A 16322-nucleotide genomic window follows, 5' to 3' on the forward strand; every position below is an offset into this window, starting at 1 on the left:
AGCTACTGTATACATCTCTGTTTCAATAACTATCCAGAAATAGAATAGACTCGATCCTACTAGAGAATAGAATGAGCGTGACTATCAACAAGAGACTGAATCAGGAGATCACATTTCAGTCTATATCATATCATATCATAGGCCCATAGATTTCATGGCTGGGCCTACTAATTTCAAGTCCAAGTTGCCAGATAAGAAACGTCTGCCAACTGGCAGCTTGTTATAATAAATAAACCATTTATAAAATAACATGAATATTTGATGTCTAAATCTAAGGGCTACACCTCCTGTGTGCTAATTTCTTGTTAGCATTACACTGTGCTGTGTTACGTGTGATTTTGCTAGCGGCTATTTGCTACATGGAGTAGTCGAGAGCCCAATTGGGTGATTGTTTTGCAAAAAGAATGGAACAAAGATGACACAGTGGTAGATGTCTTGCGGGGGTGACCGTAAGTCTGGGTTGTGTCAGGTAAAAGGGCCATGGCCATTCTTAGTTTAGGTCTCCAAATTCAGCCTTCAAAAGCATTTATTTTCTCTCCAATACTGTAATTATGCTGCTCTTTTAGTTCATTTTTATCTGGGCCACACGACTGCACGCACACACACATTGTGCGCATACTCGCACACACAGGCGCAAGCACACACACACACACACACACACACACACACACACACACACACACACACACACACACACACACACACACACACACACACACACACATACACACAGTTGTGGTTTGGTTGTTTCTGAGCTCTTGAAGACTGCATGTTGGGAGAGCAGCATTGGGGTTCATAAATAATATGTCAAAGAGGAGCATTTCACAGCTCTACAACTGACTTGCTTTGAGCCTGGAGTCAATAGGACTCAATTGGAGTCAATGGTACTCAATAGGACTCAATAGGAGTCAAAAGGACTAAATAGCATTAGCACGAGCAAGCGTTTGCATTGTTTTAGCAGAGTGGTTCAGTCAAGGATATTGGAATTCAGGATCAGCCCTACCACCTCATACTATTCTGGTATTTCTATGTTTAACTTGTGATACTACAATGAATAGGTTGGAGGTCTGTGAAAGACCCACCTATAAACATTAGACAGATTTATCTACAATGAAGGTGAAAACAACTGATGGTCATATTTGCCAAACATTAGTCAGCCAGATATGTGCTTTTTGACCTTTCAATGCCATGTCTAGATAGGAAATATCAGTTAGCAAAATGTAAAATGATTCCAGCAAGATCAAACAATAAGATAGATATTATAGTAGGCTGAAGGGCCTCTTTCACCATGCACATTGTTATCTGTATTTGAAGTGAAAAATCAATCAATTGATGAAATAATAAAAATCAATGGAAATATACCTGCAAATACTGCATTTTATCTTCCTGTAGTTGCAATGGATACCCTTGTGGGACCCCCATTTCTAAGGTTGAGAATTCGTACTTGGCAATACGGTCTACCGTCATGATATCAGCCGCGGAGCTATAGTCATATGGTCTGTCATATATTAAGTCCGCATGAATTCCTCCATCTTGGCTGTTTTCTGCAAAACGCAGAAAAGCATACGCGGCGTCAGGATTAAAGACCAACGTACTCAAAATACACAGACAGACAGACAGACAAGACGAATAGATAATAGAGACAATTCATCTTTCTCTTTTTTTCTCTCTTTTTTTGGGGTGTCCGCTGGGGTTCCTAATCAAACAGGAGTCACTGTAGCCCTCGAGGCCTCGAGACATTCTTGCACTTTGAGCCTTAAATATTTTTTTTAAGTTAATATTTTAAAATAAAAAAAATATTCTAGTATGAACCATTAAGTGTTATATATGTTTTTATTCAGAATAATTCAGACTATCACGATATATTATAAGTGCCACAAAATTAGTTGTTTTAGTAGTTAAAAATTAGTAGTTAACTCGTGGCTTTTTATTTGTCTTTGTGGCAATCACAGATCTATGCTTTTGTGAAAATTATTTCCGATATTGTTGTGAACTTAGTCTGAAGTGTTTCGAATAACAGGGAACATAACACTAAGTGGGTCATTATGGTGTAGATTGTGACTAAATGATTGTGACTAAATTATCTCTGCAACAAGATGGCAAAAATGCCCTATGGCTCAGAGGGTTGAACAGTGCATTTGAAAAGAATCACTGACTGAAAATCATGACTGTGGGCGTTTACCGAATAGAAAAATACAAAACAACTCCTTCCAAATTCAGAGACCCTGTCCAGAAATAATGATATTAATCTTTCAAAAAACTGGGGCTTATCGTGAGAACCATAATACTACAAATCAAAGTAATACTTTCAAGTAATCATTTTACATACTGTATAACTTGTCAGGCAAATTTAGGATCAAAAGAAGAATTGCATTCGATTCAATGAGAGGTCAATTGGAGATCGGTGTAAAATGCTGATCTTAGGACAAATGTTGGCCGGTAGGATGGAGGATGAGATTGGCTATTTGCACAGGCAGCATAGCATGCAAGTCAGTAGCTTTGGAAACAAGAAACAACCCTTATACATACAACTGTATTGTGATATACAAGGCAAGCCCTCTGAAAGATAAATAAACGCTAGCAACATTAAAATCACACAGAAAATACATTGTCCTACATTTGAGTTTTTTTGCCTTATGCTAAACAATCAACATGGATGGACATATAGAAAGGGAGATTATCAAAAGGTGTGGGAGTTAGAAAGAGGGGTGAGGGGAGATATCAAGTTGAGTTTAAACAATTTCATTGCAAGAAAAGGCAAGTTATTTCACAGGGTTCATTTCAATTCGCATATTTTTAACATTGAGGATTTTTTTCGTGTTTCTTCTTCTTATTCTGATCTCATATCAATATAGAATAGTTCATAATCTACCCAGTCCACAATTAACACACTATAGGGGCTATTACGTTTATCATGTGACCTAACTTTAATGTTAATTAGGGACCAAAACTTGGGTAAGTGTCTGTGTATTCCTGAATTGTAAATATATGTATCCATTGGATCGCTAAGCCATTTTGGTTTGTCAAAAGTACCTCATTTGCATAATCGGAGGGAATAGTGTGAATGAGATCCCTTGTGGTGTCTAATAGGCCTACAGACAACATGGACAGGAACAGTTTAGTGCATTTCCAAAAGACTATTGAGTCATCCGGCAGTATCCGTTTACACTCATACCCTGACATTACTCCAAAAAACTTGATAGGTGTGCGCACAATCATGCCTTGATGTATATCATAGATTTAAGAAAAAGGCATACCAGAATCTCATAGGATTGGAAATATGACCATCGTGCTGAAATGTACTACGCTTTTTTTCTAGTTAAAGTCCTTCAGTATTGGTTTGGTTGTAATCTTCATAAATCCTCTCTCTTTATTTCTGCGTCTTGTGTCAGGGTGTTCTAGGCCAGGGAAGATTTCACAGTTTGAACGCATTCAAGGGAAACAAAGTCAAATTCTGCGAGGAAAGTATGTACTTTTCGAGCAATATCTTGTAACAGTCCGATGGCATAGCATATTATTCACTCTTTTTAAATGAGCCCACTAAGAATGAAACCACAAAATGTGGCTTTAAGTCCTTCCTACAGACACTTTTTGTTTGGTCACTTCCTCTCCACTTGGAGAAAAAGGTCAAATGATAGGTCACATGATAAATTAGACCACATCAAATTAGACCGATCACATAAGGACCCCCGGATGGCTACATATGACCACATTAAAGGAAAATGATATATACTGAATCAAATCTAGCGTTGTAAGCTGAACAGACATCACTCTCAAAACAAGATCTCTCCAACCCTGCTCCCGGAGAACCTTCTAGGTCTGCTTATTTCAGTTTATCTACAATCAATCAAGCTCAATTCATGAATTTTACTACTTTCGACAGAACATCACCATAGACCTACATGGCGCCCCCAATGTAAATCAATTGCCCGATTCAGAATTCAAATCCAGTTTTATATCTTCTGAATCCATTCACAGATGACTATCAAATCATCCATTCATAAATCAACCAAGGCGCAAGCTAAGATAGTGCACAAGCCCAAAGGTGAGACGCCAGCAGTGGCTCCAGGACCGGGGGTTGCAGACCTCTACCCTTATCCCCCGCTTAATCAAATGCCCACAGGTCCTATGCCAGTTCTCCAGGACCAGACTTCCAGACCCCCTACCTCTTACCCCCCCTCATGTTATGAAGTCACCATAGCCAGGGATTGGAGGGGGTAGATGGTGGACAGATGGAGCCTGGCCTGCTCCACCTCCCCCTCCTCGCCTGTTTTACCTTCGTCCACGTCGTCGTTGGACATGATGGCCACACACTTCTCCCAGACCATGCGCACGTCTGCGCGGTAGCGGTCGCACGCCCACAGGAACATGGGCAGCAGGATGGACTGAGCGATGGAGCACCACAGCACGCACAGCACCATCCAGCTGTAGGAGCGGTCATACTTCAGACTGGCAAAGCTCACCACCTGCATGGGGAGGGATAGAGGGAGGAAGGGAAGACACAAGGCACAGCCCGGTCAACATCAAGTACAAAGCGAAACTACTACAATACCCAAGCGGAGGTGTTTCCAACAGAGCAGTTTATGTTTACATCTCAAGAAACACCAGCAGATAAGTGTGTCTTTGGTGCCTCTCCCTGAACAAAAGTGTATAGTATAGTATAGCATAGTAGAGTATAGTGTGTTCCAGGACCAAAGCGTGTGCTCCTTTTCACTGGGCCTTGACACTATAATCAAATTGATTAATTCAACTAATTAACCAGCCTGAGCAACAGGGCATAACATTTACTTTTCGGTTCACCAGCCACTGTGGCAGGTAGATTTAAGTAGATTTAAAAATCTACCAGCCACTCAGTTTTTTTACCAGACAAAATACTTTTTTGCCGCTAAAATTACACCAACAAAACAGAAAATAAACGGATGAGCAAGTTTTGTAAAGTAAAAAAAAAAAGAAGATATATTACTAGTAATAATTAACTAATGTGGTATATTGAATAATTATACTTTTTGTGACATAAGTCTTTTAACCAAAATATCACAGACAAACATTTTTACCTGCCCCTTTATGGGCGGGAGGTTGCCGTGGTAGCGTGACTCCAATTATGTTTGTGCATGTGAAGTTGAGTCTGATTAGTAGTTTAAGTGTCTGATTAAGTGTCTTCTCTTCCCTAGCAGTTGAAACTCAAACAGAAAAACAACCTAACTTGTGAACAAAACAATGTAAAATAGCCAAGAAACACGAGGACAAAGTCTCACTTCGTTTCAAGTACTTCTAAAAATGAGTCTTCCACTCAGCTCTTCATGTGCGCAGAGGCCCCAGCCAGGCAGTGTTGCAGCGCAAGGTGGAATAGGCTATATAGGATTCATAGTTTTTTGACTTTGTACGATGAATTTACCAGCTATCAAACAAAATGTCGGAAATACTTTGAAAACCACTGCAGCATTTATTTTACTATAAATGTGATCATGCATGACTATTTTTATTCACGAAATACACATCTTACCTGCCAATGCCAAAATCTACCCGCATTTGGCAGGTGGCGTGTGCTAAATTTTAGGCCCTGCTGAGCAACGTCCCTGGTGTCATGAGTCAACTTCAGGAGCACAATGGAGGGTACATCAATGAGCCACTCGATTAGGCCAATTAGATAACTCTCAACCTAATCTACATCTTCATTAGATGTAAGATACTGCAGGGTTTTTCTGGATAAAAAGGGGATTAAGTGGTGAGCGTGACAATGGGCGTGGCATGGGGCGTGGCAATGGGCACAGTCGGCACAACAACATATTTTTTAAAATGTTTTATTTAAAAAAATAAAAATTCTGCAATTCTATGAATTTTTCCATGGAGCCAAGATACACTATATATAAGAAAGTACACTACACGGCCAAAAGTATGTGGACACCTGCTACAGCTAGCTAGCACTGCAGTGCATAACATGTGGTGAGTCGTTGACTCAAAGAGAGAGAAAGAAAATAGTTTTGAACAAATTCATTTCTTCTTAAATGAAGGAGAAGAGAGAGAGAGAGATATTTATATATATTTGTAAATATTTATATATTTACAATTTCACTTAGTTAGCCGAATGCAGATAGCTAGTTTAGCCTACTCAAACACCCGGCTCAAACAGAGAAGGATGCTATGTTACCTAGCTGGCTATCCAACACTGGAACTATTCCAAGTCAAGGTAAGTTTTTGGTTTTATTAATTTATTGCCACCGGCGCCTGCCAGTGTAACTTCTAAACTGCTTGCTAACTGTACACTGTACTGCATGATTGTAGCAGGTTTACTAACGCATTAACTCTAGTAGCTATGTTGACTATTTACATTAGCTAATATGGTGACAATGCTGTAGGCTGTGTGTAGTGGTTATGACATGAAGGTTTGGCTTGGAAAGTTTTTTTCGCCTGGTCACATACAGCTGATGTGTTGTGCATTGAAGTCCACAAGCGAAGGGAAACGGTGAGAGGAGGAGTTATCCAACAATCAAAAGGATCATGCTGTTTGTATCTGGCTGTCATGTCCTGACCAGTGAAAAGGGTCATTTGCCATAGTGATGTTCAGGGCGTGGCAGGGGGGTTGTTTTGTGTGTTTTGGGGTTTGTTTGTTTCCAGGGGAATGTGTTCTAGTTTTCATTTTCTATGTTTCGTTTTCCAGGTTTGGCCGAGTATGGTTTCCAATCAGAGGCAGGTGTCTTTCGTTGTCTCTGATTGGAAGCCATACTTAGGCAGCCTGTTTTCCTTTGGGTTTTGTGGGTGGCTGTTTTTCGTATAGTCGTTGTACCTTACGGAACTGTTGTTTGTCGTTTGTTTATTTTGTTTAAGTGTTCTCTCATAATAAAAGAAGATGAGCACTCAGCACGCTGCGCCTTGGTCCAATCCTTGGTCCAATCCTTTCGACGCTTGTGACAGTGGCTGTGTTTGAGTGTGATCAGGGGTGTATTCATTCTGCCGATTCTATTGAAAAACGATTCTTAAATGGAGACAAACAGAACAAAACGGGGATAAACATACCTGAATTTGTTCAATAGAAACTCTCGTTTGCAACTGATGGACTAATGATTATACCCTAAATCAGCTAGATGTAGGCAAGATTGTGCAAGAAGGTTTGAATGTGTCAGTGTCTGTCACCTTGATTACTCAGATTTCTCTCGACCTGTGCACCTACGCTGTAAACTTTCATTCATAGGCTAGGTTGTAGTAACCTCATGATGGGTATCGGGGATATTCTAGTATCGTGTAGTAGCCCAAACCTATGGATGTTACATTGAACTGGGTGAATGGATTGTGAATGACAGTCATCCAATATGTTGTAATAGAAATAAGCCCCTGCTCATTAAAAAAATAATCGTCTTCCCTCTTCTTAAACGGCACTGACCGCCCCTGGATTCTACATATTCTGCCATGTAGCTGAGAGAACATTTGCTGTTTTAAAGATCATTTCCTGCAATACTATGCATTTTGCCATGGCTAATGCTGTGTTCTTTTGCTCAAACTTAATACCAAATTAAATTCTGTTAAATGAATTGTTTTTGGAAATTTCAATTCCCCTGACTGTTTTATTTTGGCAGTTCGGACTTGGACGTTCTGTAAAAATGCTTAGGGGGCCCGCCTAAGGGTTTCTATGGCAGACAAATCCCTATACTGTACACCGAAAGCCAACAGACCACCCAATCACAATGAATCAAGTCAACAAAATCCTCAGAGGACAGGCTTATTAGGGCTTACAACTAAATGCTCAATCAAGTTAATAAAATGAAATTCACATTTGCCTTTGAATGCACAATCTGTGAGATTTCCCCCATTCAATATTCAGTTCAATTCAAATAATGATTGTTAAAGACTGTAACACCCTATGAGCTTAGTAAACTGTCATACCCTATCATAAACAAAGGATGTACGCCTATTACTCCATCGTTGTTGTATTTTGGCATTTTAGTTTTTATAAACAAACACAATGTATAGCTTTGAAATACGTTTAAAACCATCATGTCGATCTCATGGACTGTCAGTCCTTCCTTGCACCGATAGATCAGTCTATGAATTTGAGAGGGGTTACATTAAACTCAGTTCCATCCCTCTAAGCTTACTCAAACTAAAGTGGCAGGGTCAGGCTGTTAAAATCACAGATTGTGCCTTTAAGCACCATAATAAAGGTACCGACATGTCTCCCCTCCAGCGGCTACACTTGGTTGACCTCTGAGTGGAGAAGTCACAGTTCATCTCAACACAAGGCGATACAGTCAGATTCAGAGAGACAACATGAGTGTAGAACTATCATCATCACTATCATCACACACTCTGCATGTACCATCATACTATATACTAGCCTGTCCAAACAATGACACGGAGTACAAGGAGTGGAATGATAGCAAAAACAGACTGGTACCCGGGCTAACTCGCTACTTAAGGTTGCTGTAGTGTATGTTTATCCCTGTTTTGTTCTGTTTGTTTCCATTTAAGAATCGTTTTTCAACAGAATTGGCGGAATGAATACACCCCTGATCACATGCAAACACAGTTCACTTTCATAGCAGCCACATACAAACAGCATGATCACTTTGATCGTTGGATAACTCCTCCTCTCGAAGGGCTTGTGGACTTCAATGCACAACACATCAGCTGTATGTGACCAGGCGAAAAAAACTTTCCAAGCCAAACCTTCATTTCATAACCAGTACACACAGCCTACAACATTGTCACCATATTAGCTAATGTCATAGTCAACATAGCTACTAGAATTAATGCCCGAGCTGACAAGGTAAAAATCTGTCATTCTGCCCCTGAGCAAGGCAGTTAACTCACTGTTCCCCGGGCGCCGAAGACGTGGATGTCGATTATGGCAGCCCCCCGCACCTCTCTTACTTGTACAACCATCATTATCATTAGCATCCCACTCTACATGGATAACCATCATCATGCACTCTACATGGATCAATGGATCCATCCATCCGTCTTAGTGGGAGGGGTGAAATACAGTAGCATAGCAATTGCGGAAATCTACTAAATGCATGTATTTCTCAGTTAAAGTCCACAGAAATATAATGGATGAATGTTGTATTATAACTGCCCTTGCATTTAAATGGCTCATTATTCCAGGTCACCAGGGAGTGGCTGGAGATTTGTTGTGCTTTAGTAGGCACACTGGAAATACGATCCGCTTTAATCATTTTAAGGGTTTCTGTTGCACACACACTTTAGTCACAATTCTTTGTAAGTAAATGTTACGGGCAGAGGGGTATCACTCAGAGATGAAGTGTCGACACCAGGAGAGGCATAAAGCCAACAGATAAATCCCATTTAAAGGTTGCTTAAGAGCACACTTAACGATTGTTCACATATCGTATAACTGGGCCTATTCTGTATGTGTGTGTGTGTGTGTGTAGGGGGGGGGGGTGATTGTGTGTGTGTTTGTGTCTGTGCGAATGTGTGTGTTTCACCAGTCTCCACTGGTATGTGGTGCAGGTCAAAAGGGTGAAACTGTGTAGAAGGTATATGGATCCCACGTGACATTAAGGATGAAGCGGCTGAGAACAGTAGCATTCAAGGTCACATATGGAATATAGAGGGGTTTAAACAAAGTGTTCATGAAATTGTCCCCAGCCACTAGTATAAATCAATCAATGGGTCATAACCAAAAGTGTGCTCTCTGTCTCGCTCTCTCTTATCGATTTCAAACAGCTGGACACGGCCAACTGGTTTACACACATAAATGCTACCACTGCCATCTCTCTCTTTCTCTTTTGTATCTCTCTTTAGCTCTCTCTCGCTCGCTCTCGTTCTCCCTTTTTCTCTCTCACTCCAGGGGGAGATTATGTGACGCAGTAAACGAGGAATACACAGATATCATGGAGTGCCTCCATAAATCACACACACACACACACACACACACACACACACACACACACACACACACACACACACACACACACACACACACACACACACACACACACACACACACACACACACACTCACACACACACACACACACACACAGTATACTGTTGTGTATGTGTGTGATAAAACATAAACTCTGTCTACTGCTCCACCGAGAGTCACAGAAAATACTATACCAGTTTATCTTTCAATACTATAGGTGTCCCCTCGATAAGTATGTGTAATAATCCTCATATACCAACTCTGATGCCTTTGGTTAAATCTCTATTAGTAAGTACAAACGCCATTATAAATCAATCAATTGGCATCACCAGCCAATGTCCTGGAGCCTTCAATTGTAGCTTATAAACTGATCACACGATCAATTAAGTTGGATTGACTTGTTAATTGGGTAGCAAAGTCAAATAGCATCGCCTGCCTGGCTATACAGCAAGCAGTGTGATCCAACCATTGCTGACCTGAATTCAGTAAAGGGAAGTATACCAGGAATCTATTAACAGAACAATGGAATTGATTCCAATTAACATTGGAAATACTGATGAAGCTTGGATGCCCTGGCCAATAGTCAGCGCCAAAGAACTTGGTCTAGGCTTTATGCTGTCTATTGATGGATATAGGCCTATGGATATTACAGTAAATACATGTTAATATATATCACGATATAGGCCTGTAATTAACTGATGTCATGATATATACCTGTATTCTTAGATATCACAATATATTCCTGTATTATCACAATACAGTAAATGCCTGTATTCATGAATGCCACAATATACTGTATATTGTCCGATTTCATCGTTCCACAATATTACAAGCTGTCTGCTGGCCCAAACACATGTGTACCAGATGCTGCTCTAACACTGCTGCAGCCTCTATAGCCTGTAGCCCCAGTCATGCTCATTAGGTTCCAAATGGGAGCAAACATTCTCAAACGTCACTGTGCCACCTGAACTTGTCCAATAAGAACACCAATAAAGTATTGTCCTACTGTCCTAATGGCAAAGATAGGGGGTGGGGTCTCTCCCTCATAGACTTTGCCTTCCTGGTTCCTGGCTCCTTGCATGGTCTCTCCCTACTACCACCAGTCCCTCCTATCCTATCCCTCTGAGCACACCCACCACCGACTCAAGTCCGCATGATAACCCAAGAAAACGGCTCACTGAAAAATGGATGAGAACCTGACAGTGGAGCAGGCAAGCTGATGAATATAGAACAGAGTAATAGAACTCCTACACCCACTCACTTAAAAGAGGAGTATTTTCCTAGAGAAAAAAGGCATTAACCACAACCTCTCTCCTTTAAGCCAAAACAACCACAATCATCCCAGGTCCTTCAGGCCTTCTTGGGAACTTGGGACTCTCTGATTATGAGAGTCGGCTTATAGTTGGTCATTTTGGCTTGCGCTCTTATGAATTCAATCCCTCTCGTCTCCTCAGCTGCTGTAGTCCACAAGAAGAGATCATTAAAGTCAGTAAGGCAGGGACCACGGTGCATTCATCCTAACGCCATTTTGTTCCACTGTATAATTACTCAGTCTGGGCACATCCGTGGACATGGCAACAACACAACCTGAGCCACTGTGTGTGCGCCCGCTCAAATCAAATCAAATTTTACTGGTTGCATACACATATTTAGCAAATGTTATTGCGGGTGTAGTGAAATGCGTGTGCAATAATATCTAACAATTCACAACAATACACACAGATCTAAACGTAAAACAATGGAATTAACAAACATGTAAATATTAGGACGAGCAATGTCGGAGTATAAATATATATATGTGATGGGATGTATAGACATTATGGACAGTATGAGGATAGAATATTTAGTATATCTGTATAATATGTAAGATAGAATAGTATATATACAGCAATAGTTGAATAGGATGGCATTGACAGTAAACAGTTTGTAATTAAAGTGACCAGTGTTCCATTATTAAAGTGACCAGTGATTCCATGACTATGTACATAGGGCAGCATCCTCTAAGGTGCAGGGTTGAGTAACCAGGTGGTAGCCGGCTAGTGACAGTGACTAAGTTCATGGCAGGGTACTGGGTGGAGGCTGGCTAGTGATGGCTATTTAACAGTCTGATGGCCTTGAGATAGAAGCTGTTTTTCAGTCTCTCGGTCCCAGCTTTGATGCACCTGTATTGACCTCGCCTTCTGGATGATAGCGGGGTGAACAGGCATAGGCTCGGGTGGTTGATGTCCTTGATGATCTTTTTGGCCTTCCTGTGACATCGGGTGCTGTAGGTGTCCTGGAGGGCAGGCAGCAATATTCCCTCTAAGCTGCATGTGTATGCACAGTAGCCCCGAGACTGACGCGCAGCTCCCCCGAGACTGCCGCGCAGCTCCCCCGGGACTGCCGCGCAGCTCCCCCAGGACTGCCACACAGAATATATCAGCAGCACACAGAGAGAAGCACGAGATTGAACATCGTTCAACTTTCTAGAACAGTGGTCACCAAGGGTATCTATAGGCTTGTGTTGTTGTTATTATTAGCAGCATGGTTATTTTTTAATATCAAGGAATATTTCACAATATTTCACTGAGACTGACCATCAGATGCAGACACGATCAGCCCAGTAAAATAAAAAATATAAAGCCAATGATTCAAATGTATGCTCATTCAGCTGTGCTTCACAAGTAATACAACAACGGATCCATTAACGGTGTGATCATATAGCCTACCTCAAATTTTGAAATATAATCTTAAAAAATGGCCCGAACAACAATGCATTGGCAGGGCAGTTCAAGCAAAGCCAGTATGCAGGGAAGGTGTATTGGGCCTATAGCTTACTGCACAAACGTCATTCCTACAGTACTGTTTTAAATTGGTTAATGTTGCATAGGCATAGGTTTTTTAAGTCATGCTCCCAAATAATATGCATCGGAGTAGGATTCTATTGCGTTGACACACACTACTCAGCCGTATTCTACACAGACCGGTGCAGCATAAACAATCAGCCTATATGAAAATAAACCGTTGCCATATATGGATCTGTGCCATTTACTTTGAACTGGACTGTGTTTACAGCATGAGTGGTAGTGAGTAGATGTGCTTGTTTTGAGATCAAACTGAGAGCTGCAAAGAGCCACGTGCACATTTTGTTCATATCCTTTGCTAGTTAGTGAGTTATTAGCCCAGTTACAGATAATTTGTAGTCAGCAATTGGGGAGTGATTACTTCTTACAAGAGCGCAAAACATGTTCATTTCTAGACATCTTTGAAAAGCAAGTCAGGTAAAGAAGTTTTTTTTGTCTTAAAGGGGCAATGTAGTATTTTGAGACAGGCTTGAATAAGCTAAGTAGCCAATAGGCAGAGCGTAGCATCATTTGTCTGATTCTCTATAATAATGGTATGGGAATAATAATGCATTTTATTTTGTAAAGTGGTTTCTTGCATCAAATAACACAACAACATTTTCAGTCACCTCCTTGTCTGAAGGACAAGTGGATAAACAGGTTAATGTCAAGCCCTGTATCCCCCCCCCAAAAGGTTCATAGAATGTAGACCTACATTGAACACCACACATTGGCTTCTACTGTAGGCTAAATTATAGAACAGCTATTTCCATGGTAAAATGTTATGGGATGCATGTTCTACATTGTTTTTGATGGTAGACTGTTCTGGTAGGCCTACATTATGATCAAATATCCACAGTAGCCTACTTGACCACTGTTAAAACTGTAACTTAAAGCGGGTACAGCCTCAGTGTTCACAGTAAACGTGTGTTGGAAGTTGCACAGAATTTTCACAACATTCAAGTTTGCGCTCAGCAGACCTGAAATTAGCTCATTCCAGGGAACATTGGCAGGCAGTGTGCCCCCGGTGATGCGTTGGGCAGACCGCACCACCCTCTGGAGAGCCCTGCGGTTGCGGTGGTGCAGTTGCTGTACCAGGCGGTGATACAGCCCGACAGGATGTTCTCAATGGTGCATCTGTAAAAGTTTGTGAGGAGCCATGCCAAATGACTTCAGCCTCCTGAGGTTGAAGAGGCGCTGTTGCCCCTTCTTCACCACACTGTCTGTGCGGGTGGACCATTTCCGATTGTCAGTGATGTGTACGCTGAGGAACCTTAAGCTTTTCATTTTCTCCACTGCATCCCCGTTGATGTGGATGGGGCATGCTCATTTTGCTGTCTCCAGAAGTCCACGATCAGCACCTTCATTTTGTTGACGTTGAGGGAGAAGTTTTTTTCTTGGCACCACTCCGCCAGGGCCCTCACCTCCTCCCTGTAGGCTGTCTCGTCATTGTTGGTAATCAGGCCTACTACTGTTGTGTCATCTGTAAACTTGATAATTGAGTTGGAGGCATGTGGGGCTACGTAGTCATGGGTGAACAGGGAGTACAGGAGGGGGCTGAGCACGTACCCTTGTGGGGCCCCTGTGTTGAGAATCCGCGTAGTGGAGGTGTTGTTTCCTACCTTCACCACTTGGGAGTCGGCCTGTCAGGAAGTTCAGGACCCAGTTGCACAGGGCTGGGTTCAGACCCAGGGCCCCGAGCTTAATGATGAGCTTGGAGGGCACTATGGTGCTGAAGGCAGAGCTGTAGTCAATGAACAGCATTCTTACATAGGTATTATTTTTGTCCAGATGGGATGGGGCAGTGTGCAGTGCGATGGTGATTGTTTGGAGTGGGATCTAGGGTGTCAGGTAAGGTGAAGGTGATATGATCCTTAACTAGTCTCTCAAAGCACTTCATGATGACAGAAGTGAGTGCTATGGGGAGATAGTCATTTAGTTCAGTTACCTTTGCTTTCATGGTACAGGAACAATTGGTGGACATCTTTAAGCAAATGGGGACAGCAGACTGGGATAGGGAGAGATTGAATATGCCCGTAAACATTCCAGCCAGCTGGTCTGCGCATGCTCTGAGTATGCGGCTAGGGATGCCGTCTGGGCCGGCAGCCTTGCGAGGATTAACAAGCTTAAATATCTTACGTCGGCCACAGAGAACGAGAGCCCACAGTCCTCGGGAGCAGCAATGCGTTATCCTCAAAGAGGGCGAAGAAGATGTTTAGCTTGTCCGGGAGCAAGACGTCAGTGTTTGCGACATGGCTGGTTTTCCCTTTGTAATCCTTGATTGTCTGGAGTCCCTGCCACATATACGTCTCATGTCTGAGACGTTGAATTGTGACTCCACTTTGTCTCTGTACTGACCTTTTACCTGTTTGATTGCCATACGGATTCTCAGCAGGTCGACTGCGGCTAACTGAATGATCCAACATTTGAACTGCAGCTGCTAACCAACGCAATAGACGTTATGATAGGGACAGTTGATGCCGAATTTGGCCTTGTGCCACCCACCCATTTCCTAAAGGTTTCGAATCCGGAGTTGTTGTGTGGATGGATGGTGCTTAGTCTGCTTACTTGTGTGATGAGAACAGCACTAAACCAAAGAGTGTGTAGAAGAAGAAAAAAACCTGCTGACAAAATTCAAGGTCATTAACGAGCAAGGAGGGAGAGTAAATTGACAGGCTACGCAGATGTCTACTGCTAACAAACCACGAGAAGTACATGACATAGTACATTAGCCATAGAGCAGCATTAACCCTAGGGTACAGACTTCTCTCTCCTATGAAGGAACACTCATAAGGTCAGCGAAATGGCTCCAGAAGCTGTCTGTGATGCCATTTGTTGCAACACATTGGCGATAAATGGCAACAACCATTGATTATCACAAGGGTTTACTGTATGTCCCCTGCAATGCTACAAAACACTCTGTTGGGTAGAGCAGTCTTGCACAATGAGATGAGGGGGAATCCCGCCACACGCACACATATGCACGCATAGCCACTTTTCTTTGCCCCCTAGTGTGATGTTTGGGAGCAACTCTTGAAGGGCACTGGAGCAGAGACACTGACACTCACACACACCCTGCCTCCCTCACTTCCAGAGCTACTTAAAGACCCAGATGAGCTTGGTAAAACGTTAAAGTTAATTTAAATAATAAACTAGTCTTATAGGAGGCCCTACGGGGAACATTAGTCTACTAATTAACGATGGTGACCACTTTTTTTAACGTTTTGCATTTACTTCACACTGGCCCACACTGAGCATACTCTGTTCATGCTCCGTTCTCCTGCGAGGTAGCTCATTTCTATGGTGTTTTGAAGTCCTCCTGTGCTGACTCAAAGTGCATCCTCTTCCTTCCCATCTGCTTCAGCCCTACTCCCTCTTTGGAGCACAACGAACAGACGGAGCTCTGCTGATGTCAGACAAAATGGCTGCCACCACTGCGAGGGGGCAGCGGGGGGTGGGCAAACATTGAAGGCCTACATAGCAGTATACTGCATGACATTTTAAGTAGATGCAAATGCTTAGCAGCATGCTAAAATGTGTGGAATGCTATGTGACGGGAATAGGATTTCTTGAGGAATTATCTGAGAGTTGTAGCCTTAGCCTAGTTTGTCACTTGCC

The 16322-nt window shown here is 42.1% G+C and overlaps 1 protein-coding gene across 3 annotated transcripts in view; it reads right to left on the bottom strand.

The window, feature by feature from the left end:
* gpr153 (G protein-coupled receptor 153) overlaps positions 1 to 16322 on the bottom strand; it is a 53904-nt gene that overhangs the window by 4548 nt on the left and 33034 nt on the right. For 2 of the 3 annotated variants that reach the window (XM_029719791.1, XM_029719792.1), the window contains exons 4-5: positions 4277 to 4466; positions 1363 to 1544 (exon numbers count right to left, since the gene is read on the bottom strand). In XM_029719791.1, coding sequence (XP_029575651.1) covers positions 1363 to 1544; positions 4277 to 4466 — 372 coding nt within the window. Of the gene's footprint in view, positions 1 to 1362; positions 1545 to 2529; positions 2560 to 4276; positions 4467 to 16322 lie in introns of all 3 variants that reach the window. The other variant, XM_029719793.1, reaches the window with a different exon arrangement.

Source organism: Salmo trutta, chromosome 28 (genome assembly GCF_901001165.1).
Source record: "Salmo trutta chromosome 28, fSalTru1.1, whole genome shotgun sequence".
NCBI classification, from domain to species: Eukaryota; Metazoa; Chordata; class Actinopteri; order Salmoniformes; family Salmonidae; genus Salmo; species Salmo trutta.